Raw genomic sequence first — 12169 nt, 5'->3', positions numbered from 1 at the left:
GAATCACCTTCCCAGTACCAGCACCAGCATTGCTGCCCCAGTACCAGCATCACCTTCCCAGTGTCAGCATCACCACCCCAGTACCAGCATCATTGTGCTGGTACCAGCATCGCTACCCCAGTACCCTGGGTCACCCCAGAACCAGCATCGCAGCCCCAGGACCGGCATCCCCACCCTGCACCGCACTGGTACCAGCATCGCCAGCACCAGCATCCCCACCCCATGCTGGTACTGACACCCCCAGTACCATCACCCCCAGTACCAGTATCCCCCATCCCACTGGGAGCATCCCCCACCAGTACCACCCAGGGACCACCACAGACTCCCCAGTACGGCCACACAACACTGGGAGCAGCAGATGCCCCAAAACCAACCCCAAAGTACCCAAATCCCCCCATCCCCACCAGTTGTGGTCACCAGTGTCACCCTCGGACATGGAAATCACCTCCTGAAAAAAAAAAAATCATTGTGGAGATGGGAAATCATTGGTGTGGGAAAATATCGTGGGGCTGAAAAAAACGTCGTGGGGCTGGAAAATCATCGTGGGGATGGGAAATCGTTGTGGGGACAGAAAATTGTTGGCGTGGGAAACAATCGTGGGGCTGGAAAATCATCGTGGGGCTGGAAAATCATCACCAGCATCACCATCACCACCCCAGTACCAGTGCAGGCGGTCAGGGCTCCTTTGCCATACGCAGACACATATACATATATACATATATATATATGCTCTAGGCACGTCATGGCTCTTCAGCCTCCACGCTTTCCCGGCCCTGGGAGTTTTGTCCTGGGCCCGGCAGGATTTTCCAGTCAGCAGCAAATCATTTTGAGGGGGTGGTGGGGAGCAGTGCCCTGTGCCCAACCTGGGAAGACACCGTCAGCGTCTCCAGCCGGGAGAAAAATCCCCTTTTTTTCCAGAGGGAGGAAAACCGCCTGGATTAGCATCGACGCCAGGGGGACGGAGGCGTTGGCGGGGAAGGGCCGGCTCGACTTGTCCAGCTGAGCAGGGCACCCGGTTTTTGGGGTGCCCCGCGGTTGTCTGGGCACACATGGGGGTTGCTCCCCCCTCCTCATGCTGGAGAAATCAGGTTGAACTTCCTTCATTTGCAGCTAACCCTGTAATTAGCGCTCGGGCTGTGCTGGTGAGCAGGATCTGGCCCTGGGAAGGCGCTGCGGGCGCCTCGGGGGGTGGGACAGGGACCAGCTGAGCCCCAAAAACTCATCTCACACATGGTCGGTGAGCAGGCAGCACCGGGAGGGGGTCACTGTCCCTCTCCCCGTGTCCCCCCCTGTTCTCCCTTCTCCTTCCCAGCCCATGGTCAGATCTTGGAATGCTTTTGCAAAGGGCAGTCGTGCCCTGTAGGGACACCACAAGGGCTTTTCCACTCCCCAAGCGATGCCCAAATCCCTGATCCCTCTTTCCAAGGTGGCTGCTATGGGGACAAGCCCCCTCCAGCCAGATGACAAGGGGTTCACCACCTGGCCCTCTCCCCAAAACCCCAGGGGGGCTTTGCAACCCATTTTTGAGAACAGCCTTGACCGTGGGGACCCTGTGGCGGTGACTCAGGGTTGCCGGGAGTTGCGAAACAGGCCTGGGATGGTTTGGGAGACGCCTCCACGCAGCCCCGCCAAGCCCAGCCGCCCCGGGGAGCCCGGCGGGGGAACAAGCCACGGCAGCATCTGGGCTTTGCGCGGCGGCCGACCCGTCAGGCAGGTTTCCTGCAGCCGGAGAGAACCGTCTGGAGCCGGGCATGTCCCTGTGCCCGCTCGCCGGCTGACGGAGCCCCCCGGCTCTCCCCTCGCCGCCGAAACCATGCGGGCGGCCGGCTTGCTGCTGGCTTGGGCGCTGCTGCGTGCCGTGGCCACCCAGCAATGCCACCTGGCCGGCGGCGTGCTCCGCTTCACCGACACGCACGCCGAGATCCGGGTGCCGGCGCTGCACCGGGTGCCCAGCTCGCTCGATCCCCTCTACGGCCTCGTCCGGCGCTGCCTGGATCTCATCCAGCAAAACCCGCTGCCCACAGGTGAGCCCGGAGCCGGGACCCCCCACCACGGGTGCCAGCACCACCGGGGTGTCACCGGCTGCAAACCCCGTGTCCGGGGAGGGTTGGGGGTGCATCGGGTGGGACTTTTTTCACCAATGTCGTGGTTTCTTCGGCAGAGCTGCTCAGGGCAGCCCTGAACGACCCCGGCTCGGTGCGGCCGGCGCAGGTGAGCCGGGACGTGGGGTGGGGGATCCCACCCAGGACGGGGCATCCAAAAGCTGGGTGCATGGGGCGTGACAAGCCTTGCTTGTCGCATAGGTGGTGCAGTATGAGCTGGGCTACGTGGTGTGCGCCGCGGTGGCCCTGCTCTTCACCGTGGCCGTGCCGGTGGCCGGGATGTGCTTCTGCTACTGCCGGAGCCGCCGGCGGTGCGGGGGCCGCCTGCGCGCCCACCGGCGCTCGCTGGGCTGCCGCCGCCACTGCTTGGTGACCTGCCTGTCCCTCACCTCCCTCATCATCCTGTGAGTCCCCCCAGAGCACCCATGAACCGGTCCCCTCGCCCCGGGAGGGGACGTTGTGTCCCACGGGGCTGTGGTGGCTTCACTGGGCAGCCCCGTCACCACCTGCTCGTCCCCGGCAGGACCAGCGTCATCTGCGCCTTTGTCACCAGCCAGCGGGTGAAGGGACAGATGGAGCCGGGGCTGAGGGCCGTGCCGGCCACCCTGCGCACCCTGCGGCAGCACATCGCCAACGTCCCCCAGGTGCGTCCCCGAGCGGCCACCCCACCCCAGCGGCCCAGGGACAGCCGCGCTTCCCTCCCGGAGCAGTTTGGGGGGCAAGAAGAGGCTGAGCAGCTGCATCAAAAATGTATTTTTAATGACAACGTGGGGTCCCCTCCCGGCTGCCGCCACCCTCGGCTGACCGGCTCCTCTCTCCTGCCAGGGCGTGCAGATGGTTGTGGACCAGTTCGAGGTGCCTCGGCAGCAGATCATCTCCGACCTGGGTGGTAAGCACCGCACCGGGCACTGGCGGGTTCTATCCCGAGTTTTTCGCCGGGACGAGGTGCTGACGGGGTGTTCGATGCCTCGCAGGGCTCAGCCGGAGCGTAGGGCTCTCCATCCACGCACAGCTGAAGGCCACGACCTACGCGGCGCTGGCAGAGCTGCAGGACAGGGCTGGAGGTAACGCCGAGCGCGGCTCTTCCGCGGGGCCGGTGCCGAAGCCTCGCCGGAGAGCCGGGGCCGCCGAGCAGAGCAGCGTGAACTAGCCCTGGGCTTTCTCTTTAAGACCTACAGACCTCGCTGCACCATTTACAGATTCTCGACAAGACGGCGCGGGAGCTGGCGGCGGCGCGGGCCGAGCTGGAGCCGGCGCTGCGGGAACAGCGTCGGCGCGCGGTCGCGTTGCTGGACGACCCGCGCTGCACGTCCTGCGCCAGCGTCCTGGGCAGGGCGCAGAGCCTGGAGCTGGGTGCCGACTACGGCAAGGTGGGACGGGCCGCTGGGCACCCCCACCTCGTCATCACCGCCTCACCGGCAGCCCCGAGACTCACAGGTCGCTTCTTCCACCCCAAGGTGCCGTCGGTGGAGAAGGTTTTGAAGGCGCTGGCTGGTCTGCCCCGAAGTGACTTTGCGGAGATGATTCGCCAGGTTTTGGGGGTTGGGGTGCAGCCAGGGTGGGTCTGGCACCCAGACAAGGCGCTCAGCACCCCATCTTTCCTCACAGGGCAACGGCACCTTCAACTCCATCCCAGAACTGGCTGTGGAGAGGATGGCACAGCTCATCCAGGGTGAGTGGGACGGCCGGAGCGAGCGGGGACACCCTCGGTGGCGCAAACCCCAGTTTGGGGACGTAGGGTGGCACACGGGGACCGGCCGCCCCTCCAGCATGGCCTTGGCCCCGCAGATCTGCGGGACGAGATGGCCCGTGTGACGGAGAAGGTGCAGTCCATCGCCGACGGCTTCCCCCTCCCCGAGTACACCCACCCCGCCAGCGAAGCCCTGGGGAAGGCGGAGGAGCGGAGCCGGCCGTACCTGCGGGAGGTGGAGCGCTTCGAGCGCTACAGGTGACACCGGGGAGCACGACGGGGGCCGGGGGGTGCGGCAGAGATGGGCGCTGAGCCCCCCGCCGAGCCCCCAGCCCCGTATCTCAAGGCCGTGCCCTGCCGCTCCTTCCTCCAGGTGGATCGCGGGCACGGTGCTGTGCTCCATCATCCTCCTCATCCTCGCCTGCAACGTCACGGGGATGGCCCTGGGGACCTACGGGCTCTCCAAGCGGGAGGATCCGAGCGACTACGAGTGCCGAGGAGAAGCCGGCGCTAAGTTTCTCCTGCTGTAAGCACCCCTCCAGGTCCTGGGCGGGGGGAACCATTGCCATCTCACCACCACCCCCCCCAAAAAAAAAACAGAGAGGCAAAGCCGAGGGAAGAACAGGCCAAGCGGAAAGGTTTTTTGAAGCCACCGCCTGCGCCGGCGGGTTTGGGAGAAGCGGCTCCTCCCTGGCAGCTCCGGCACCGCGGCCCCACTGCCCGGCACACCCGGCTCCCGCGGGCCCTTCCCAGGCAGAGCCGGCGTGCCCGGGCGCGGAGGGACCCGCGGGGCCGCAGCCGGCCAGGCAGGTCCCCACAGGCTTTTCCACCCTCTCAGGTCTGCAAAGCTGCCGTTGGCGCCTCCTCTCCCTCTTTTTCAGCGGCGTGGGCCTGGCTTTCCTGTTCTCCTGGCTCCTCATCCTCCTGGTTTTCGTCACCTTCCTGGTTGGGGGCAACATCCAGACGCTTGTTTGCAGGAATTGGATCAATCAAGAAATTTATAAGGTTGGTGGCCACGTGTCCACCCGTCAGCCCATAAATCTCTGCCTATGTGCACCAAAATGCCTCCGAACACTGTGCTCACCCCTAAACCCATCTGGAAAAGCTCCATCCTAAACCACAAGATTAAGTTTAGGATTAGGATTTGCATCAGCAGTGGGGAATTGCCCTTGTGCTGTTCATTTGCTTGAGGTGATGACGCTCCTATCTGCAGAACCCTTGTCCTCCGGGGGTTTGGGGATCCCTGGGGTGCTGGGGGACAGTGACATGCTGCGATGGGGCTGGGATCAGGGTTGGGAATGGGATCAGGGCTTGTCCTGCCGTCGGGCACACGCAGGCAGGTCCCCGCTGCTTCCCGTCCGAACACCGTCCAGCAAGGTTCTGCAATGGGGATCACACAAAAAACTGCAAGATTAGCTCTGGCTGGTACCCCAGGATGCACCTGCGAGGGCAGGCCACCCCCAAAATCGTTGCTAGGAATATCTGCACCTGACCCTGACCCTCTTGTTTTCCTCCCGTTTGGCCAAGTTCGTCGACACCCCCGGGAACCTGCCCCCATCCATGAACCTCACCCGCCAGCTCAACCTCCGCAGGGATTCCAACCTCAGTGCCACGTACCGGTGGGTGCCGCAGGAGCCACCTCTGCCCCCCGCACATCGAAGGGCTAATTCGGGGTCACGCTGCCGACGTCCCTTTGCCTTCCAGGGAGTGCAAGAGCGGCGCGGGGCTGTGGGAGGTGCTGCAGCTCGATAAGTCCTATGACCTGGATGAGCATCTAAAAACCCCCAAGGTGAGGGCTGGCTCCGGCCAGAGCTTCTGGTAACAGCATGGGGATGCACGAGCTTTACTGGGGTTACTGGGATGGAGGCGGTTGGCAGCATTCCCCGTTTTGCCCCCGCAGTACACGGCTGATTTCCAAAAACGCCTGGGCGACTTCACGGCGCGCCTGGGCGACGTGCGGCTCCTCCGCAACGAGGGCAGGCAGGACCTGGAGACCTTCGCCCGCAGCGGCGTGGACGAGGTGGACTACGGGCGCTTCCAGGAGGAGGTGAGGGGACACTCACGGGTCCCCGCTGCGATGGGTAGAATGTGCCGGGCTTCCAGGCTTGGCTTTCGGGTGACCACCAACTCCATGTTCCCCCAGATGAAAAACCCCGTGGTGCAGACCAGCCTCCCTGCCTTGGCGAGGAGCCTCGAGGCGCTGCAGAAAATGCAGGTGAGAGGCGAGGTGGGTGGTGGAGGCTGTTTGTGCACCCATGGGGACATCCTCACCACGCCGTCGCCCCGCAGAGGAACAGCACGGTGGCAGGACGGCTGGCCACCGAGGCCCAGGCCCTGTGGCAGATGCAAAACTCCACGGTGCAATCGCAGGAGGCTTTGGTGGTGAGTTCGTGCCGGGCTGGTGGCTCGCGATGTTGCCGGCGTTTTCCCGGTGGTGTCCTCATGATGGGGGGGGAACGGGGATTTTTCAGCCTTCTCACCTCCCTGTCCCGCAGGCAAAGTTGGCGGAAAGCGTCCGGTTCCTCTCCCGCTTGGCACCACACCTCCAGGTACTCGCGTGATTTCTCCCAGCTCTGAAAAATATGTGGTGGGCTATGAGTCCCACCTGCCAGTGCCCCAAAAAGCCAGTTACAGGGTGATGGGAGAGCCAGGAAAAATGCCAATCAGGGAGGATCAGCCTCCTTTAGTATTAATACTTAATTTGCTGCTGCAAATCTGAAATCTCCCTGCAACACTCACAGCATCTCAGTGTCCACCAGCAGAGCTGTCCCATGGTGTTTCATCTCACCCGCTCCCTGCCAGGGGATTTCTCAGCTCGGGGCAGGTCCCCCTTTCCCTATCCTCTGATAATCAGACCCAATTCAAAGCTCAGCACATGCACGTCCTGCTCCCGACACCCCCGGGGCACCCGCCCTGCTGCTGGGTTCTCTGAGGATGCTCTGCCCTTCCCCAGGAGCGGGTGAAGACCACACTGGCCACCACAGCCTCAGTGGAAGCCCAACTACCCGTGCAAGCCCAGCAGATCCTCCGGCAGGTGAGTCAGGGCTGGATTAGCCCTCGAAGAGGTATAAAACTCCCCAAGGCCAGAAAGAAAGGACGAGAACTGGGCGCTGCAAGAGGGGAAGGGGCACCCGAAGCCTCCAGCCCTCATTTCCCAGCCCGACGTTAGCCCAGAGCTGGCTGGAGCGGGGCTGGAGCTGCGTTTGGGGAGCGCGGTGCCTGCCCCCCATGCCGCCCTCCCTCTGCCCAGGAGATCGGCTGCTTCACCAGGAAGGAGCTGCGGTACTTCGCCCAGTACCTCAACTGGGTCGGGCAGACGGTAGGTGCTTGTCTTTGCTGCGGGGGGATTCTTCGACCCTCATGGATGCTGAACCAAGGCAGCAAAGTGCATCCCCCCCAAGCCAGGAGCACGTTCATGCTTCGTCTCTACTTCTTGTTCCAGCTGAGGGAGGACGTGGCTTCATGCCAGCCGCTCGCCACGGCCCTGGACAACGGGCGGGTGATCCTGTGCGACCGCATCGCCGACCCCTGGGTAAGGATGCTGTCCTTGTCCGTCTGCGGGGCAGCAGCGCAAAGCATCCCGCCACCAACCAGCGCAAATTCGGGGCAGCTGGGACCATCAGCAGCCCTGACACCCCAGAACCAGCCACCTCCAGGCTCCCCAAACCCCGGGGGCTGCCTCTCCCCATGCAGCTCAGCGGGGACCCCCGTGCTCTCTCCTTGCAGAACGCTTTCTGGTTCAGCCTGGGCTGCTGCACCTTCTTCCTCATCCCCAACATCATCTTCGCCATCAGGCTCTCCAAACATTTCCGCCCCATCCGCAACCGGCTCATGTAAGTGGCGGGCACGGGGCGGGCTGCCTGAGGTGGGAGGACGCAGAGAGGGGAGATATGGGCTCCTCCTTGACCTCCACAATGTTTTCTCTGTCTTCTGCAGCTCCACAGGGTCAGAGGAGACCTGTCCCTTCCACATCCCCCGTGTCACGGCGCTCAAGCTCTAGGATGGGGAGTCTGCCGGGTGCCCTGCGCCCCAGGAGCTCCCATCAAACTCGTGTCCAAGCCTTGCAGGGCTCCGGGTCCCCCCGACATCTCACAGAACTCTGGGTCCCGCCGATGTCTCTTCCTCAGCATCCTTCAGCATCTGAGCATCCTTCCCGGGCGTGGGGCATGTGTCTCCACACTCTGTGGGGCTCTGGGTCCCTCTGACACCCCTTCCTCGGTGTCCTTCGGGGTCTGAAGCGTGATGGACACTCCCATAACCCGGTTGATCCAGGGTGAAGGAGAAGGATCCCCAACAGCTCCCATTAACCCCCAGCGCACCCCTCGCAGGGAAGGACGCCCACCCGCTGCCCCACGACACTTCCCCACACCTGGGACGCCCGGCCAGGGGCACATTAAAGTTCTCCCCAGCCAAACCCACCACCGTGTGCTTTGTTTTGTGGCCACCATCGTCCCTGTTTTCCACAGGGAACCCGTTCAGGCCCGGGGAGGTGGGTGGCAGCCCCGAGAGGGCTTGGCTACCAGGTCTGGGCCTGCGGGACCCCCATCTCCAGCCCCGCAGAGACCCAGCGCACATAACCCCGAGGGCCCTCCTGGAACTGTTTATTAGAGCTTCATTAGAGGTGGGGTCTCAGGGGCACAACTGCAGGTAGTTTCTGGTCCGTCCCCCCCTCCAAAGGAAGCCCAGGCAAGGGCTTTGGCTCCCAGTTTATAAAGCTTTACGATGTGAAACGCCCACTTTTCGTGCACATCCTTCATCCCCTGATTCCAAAGCGCTTTGTCCAACCTGCAAACTATTTACAAAACCTACATGGCAGCGAGCAGATCGGCCCCTTCCAAGCGAATGGGGATTTCCGAGTATTTCCCTCGCCGAAATACTCTCTGTTTGCTAACTGACAGAGAAATGACCCATTTTTATGCATTATTAAAAGGCTACTGCCACCCACAGCCAGCAGTAATGTGCAAAACACCTGGTTTATGCATTATTTAGGTTATCGCTGCCTAGAGCCAGCTGGTTTTACGCAGTATTTTCCTGCAGAGGTCAGCACTGCGAAGGCTTTTTGCAAGAGGAATCTGGGGAGCTGAAGCCCAAAGGAAGATTTTTTGCTCCATGCCCAGGGATGTCCTCAGTCCATCTGGAAACCATTTGGTGGTATCATCTGCAAAAATCAGCTTTAAAAATCGGATATTTTGTGGTCAGAGGAAGGTTGGTGGTGGGAAGAAGTGATGTTAGTACCTGGGATTCAAACAGAAAATATAACAGTGACTCTTCTGCTCCCAGCTGGGTATATTTTGAAGGCTTAGTCATGAAATTCTGAGATAATTAAAAGGGAAAAGTCTGCCTCGTTTTTATACGACTCTCTCAAGACTATTACTACATTTTAAATAAAATTATACCCATCCTGTGGTGCAGAAGAGCAAAGAGATGATCTGCTTTAAATGGTAAGTAACACACGTGCTGATCAATGGATTAAAAAAATACACAGGTTTGCACACAAATGAGCCAAATTCAGCTGGATCTTCTTCTTCTTAAAGTTATTTGTAGTAGCTGGGTCACAATAAATAAAAGACGAGCACACAGGTAAGCAACGAATAGCAGAGAAATTCACCCCAAAATAGATGCATATTATAAATATGTGTGGTCACCACTGCCAGATCTCTGTTCCCTGCCTGGGACGTAGATGGATTCCAAATGTGAGCAGTTGCGTCTCCGAGTTAATCATAAATCACCAGCGAATAATCCAGAAAATTCTCCTAAACCAACTGGAGGGCACTTTATTTTTCAGGAAAGAAAACAAAGAAAAAAAGAGACCAAGCTGGATAATGATTCCTCACCCAAAGCAACATCACGGTTTATGATTAACCTCCAGTCCCTGAAGAGACCCCCTCACACAGACCAACACACCTTCCCTCTGCTTTATTACTTGTATTAATAAATTAAAGGCTGAAATTAGCTCATTTTCAGCTCCTAGGTGGGGTATTCTTTTTCTACAAAAAGCAGGCATCTCCTCCATCAGAGGGTTTTTGGGTTTTTTTCCATCTCAGTTTTTCTGGGATCCACGTTCTCTGCACATATAAGAATTTAACTGTTGGTGACTAAACCACCTCTAATACCCTTCCCCTCTTGAAATTCAACTCCGGCAACTCCTCAGCCAGCACACCTTCCTCCTGCCCTACCTAATGACCCTGAGAAGTGTCTATAATTCATATCTATAAGATCAATAATTCAAATGCAAAGGCATTAGAACCCTCCCTCGCCGAGCTGGGGCCACAGTGGAGACCCCTGGTGCGGTTCCCCACCAACACCTATTTCAAGATATAAATTGCTCCTCTCTCCTCCCAGAACTAAGGAGAAATATAGGAAAAGCATTTGCAGCCAGTTCTGCTGGAATCGGCCTATTTCTGGAATTAAAATAGCATCCAGGTTTGCTATTGTTATTTCATTTCCCCTTTTTCTTCTCGTCCCTATTTTTCAAGGGACGCCAACCTCCTTTTTTCTCCAGAAAAAGAATCCGCGACCTCCTCCATCTGCTTTTCTCATCGCCCCCTGAAAACAGCTTGGAAAGCTTAGATAAAAAAACAGCTGCCACAAAGAGTTGTTCAAAACTTCGTTCCCATCCCAATCCCCAAAATGTTCCTTTGAAAGATATTTGTGCAGGAGAACTCCAGCAATTGGTGAGTGAGCAATAAAACCACAGTTCTCAGCTTTACTTCATTTAACCTCAATGGATGAGTTGACATAATTATATCAAACTCTCCTTTTATTTTTTTTTTGAGCAACCTAGTGAATCCTTAAGCAAAATCACCCAAAGTTCCCAAACAGGATAAACTTTGTGAGAAATCAAATCCCAGAGGTTTTGCTCCAGCTTCCTTTATTCTTGACGTGACAAGCTCCTTGGATTATTGATTCCGCAAAAATATTTTGGACGGCACAGAGGTTTCAGGCCAGGATATGGACAAGAAAACACCCTGGAAAAAACTAAATTGTGTTGTATTATTAATGCTAATTATTATTTGCTCTTTAATGACTGCGGACGGGGCTTTGCTTGCAGGAAACCTCCTTGTGCTGAGACCGGCGTGAACAATTTGCCTCGTCCCCACCGGCACAGGATAAACAGCTGGTCCTGACCCACCGCTGTAAATGCAAAACTAATTTCCTCTGGTTTCTGGGCTTTGATCGTTATTCCCTCCCCAGAGTCCTTCTGGGTTTGCTGAGAAACGCGCTGAAAAACAAGCCGGGGGCCAAGGTCACCGGAGCTGCTGGGAAAAGGGCACGTTGGAACGGTGGAGTTCAACCAGACGCAGCTTGACGGATAATTATAGAGAGAGAAAAAAACAACGACAAAAAAAAATCACGTTGCATCTCACTGGAGCAAAACGCTGTTGGCCAACTGGGGTTTGCCCTCCGGTGCTGCTCGCGCACGTGGGCTCGGCACAAGGTTTATGTTCAATCATTTTATAAACTTGTTTTCCTCCATCTTCTCGAAGCACCACTAGATAAAATGCTTTGCAGCCTGTTCTTGACCCTCTGGTTTTTTGCCTTTTGCTGGAGATGACGGCAACCCCAAGCCCTGAAAACCCCGTCGGCTTCTTCCCTTGTAATTCCAGCCCTCTGCACAAATTTAAGAGGTTTTTTACTGTCCCAGCGTTCTCCATGCAAGCTGCGAGCCACGGTATCCGCGCTGCGTTGGGACTTGCTTTGGAAAAGATAAAGAGATAAAATTAAGGAGAAATCCTTTAGGGGAGTTGTCGGTTCTGGCATCTCCGCTCAGCCCCTAAAACTGGCACATCTCAGCTCCAGACTGTATTAAATGGTTCTATTGTGCATAATCTTTGCTGTTGTTTACCAAAAAAACCTAGTTGGGAGGAAAAAAGCTCATTTCAAAATGCTTCCTTCTCCACACACCGGTCAAAACTCAACTTCGTTATCACACAGCTTTATTTCTTAAGGTATCTGTTCCTGTTGCATAATCTTGGGCCAGAAGCAGGAGTATTATTTGGGTTTTCCAATCACATCGGCTAAAGGCGATTAAAAAAAACAACCCGAGCCTCATCCAAGTACGTCATACACTTGTACCCGCCCTAGAAATACCTTAGGGGAGATGCTACGAATCTCGGTTTTTCATAAATCAAAACGTTTGCAACCTCAGCTGCCTCAGGCTCTGGCTGAAAACCCCTCTCATCCCTGGGGATAAACCTCTTGGATGATCCCAAGCATCACTTATTTGCACCAGGAGCAGCGTTTAAGCTCACGGCACGAGTCGCATCCCCTCGGCTGGGAGGTCGCCATGGAGATGACTATAGGGAGAATTGTGCCCATGACAACTCGTGAGCATCTTCCGAGCAGCATCGTCTCTCCCCGGGCTTTTCCTCGCTCC

General features: G+C 57.7%; 1 protein-coding gene across 1 annotated transcript; it reads left to right on the top strand.

Annotated features, from left to right (window-relative positions):
- The first annotated feature begins 1435 nt into the window (after positions 1-1435).
- On the top strand, positions 1436-7889 carry PROM2 (prominin 2). The gene is made up of 23 exons (XM_065651505.1): positions 1436-2024; positions 2162-2211; positions 2304-2506; positions 2626-2746; positions 2928-2991; positions 3077-3166; positions 3273-3472; positions 3560-3634; positions 3711-3774; positions 3891-4050; positions 4166-4318; positions 4674-4797; positions 5320-5411; positions 5497-5581; positions 5693-5839; positions 5936-6007; positions 6082-6174; positions 6288-6341; positions 6746-6826; positions 7043-7111; positions 7235-7324; positions 7519-7625; positions 7729-7889. Exons 1-23 carry the CDS (start codon positions 1436-1438, stop codon positions 7790-7792), a joined length of 2847 nt encoding a protein of 948 aa, XP_065507577.1. The 3' UTR covers positions 7793-7889.
- The last annotated feature ends 4280 nt before the right edge of the window (positions 7890-12169 follow it).

This window comes from Caloenas nicobarica, chromosome 25, assembly GCF_036013445.1.
Source record: "Caloenas nicobarica isolate bCalNic1 chromosome 25, bCalNic1.hap1, whole genome shotgun sequence".
Taxonomy (NCBI): Eukaryota; Metazoa; Chordata; class Aves; order Columbiformes; family Columbidae; genus Caloenas; species Caloenas nicobarica.
Note: the sequence above shows the minus strand (reverse complement) of the source record. Positions and strands in the feature narration are given on the sequence as shown.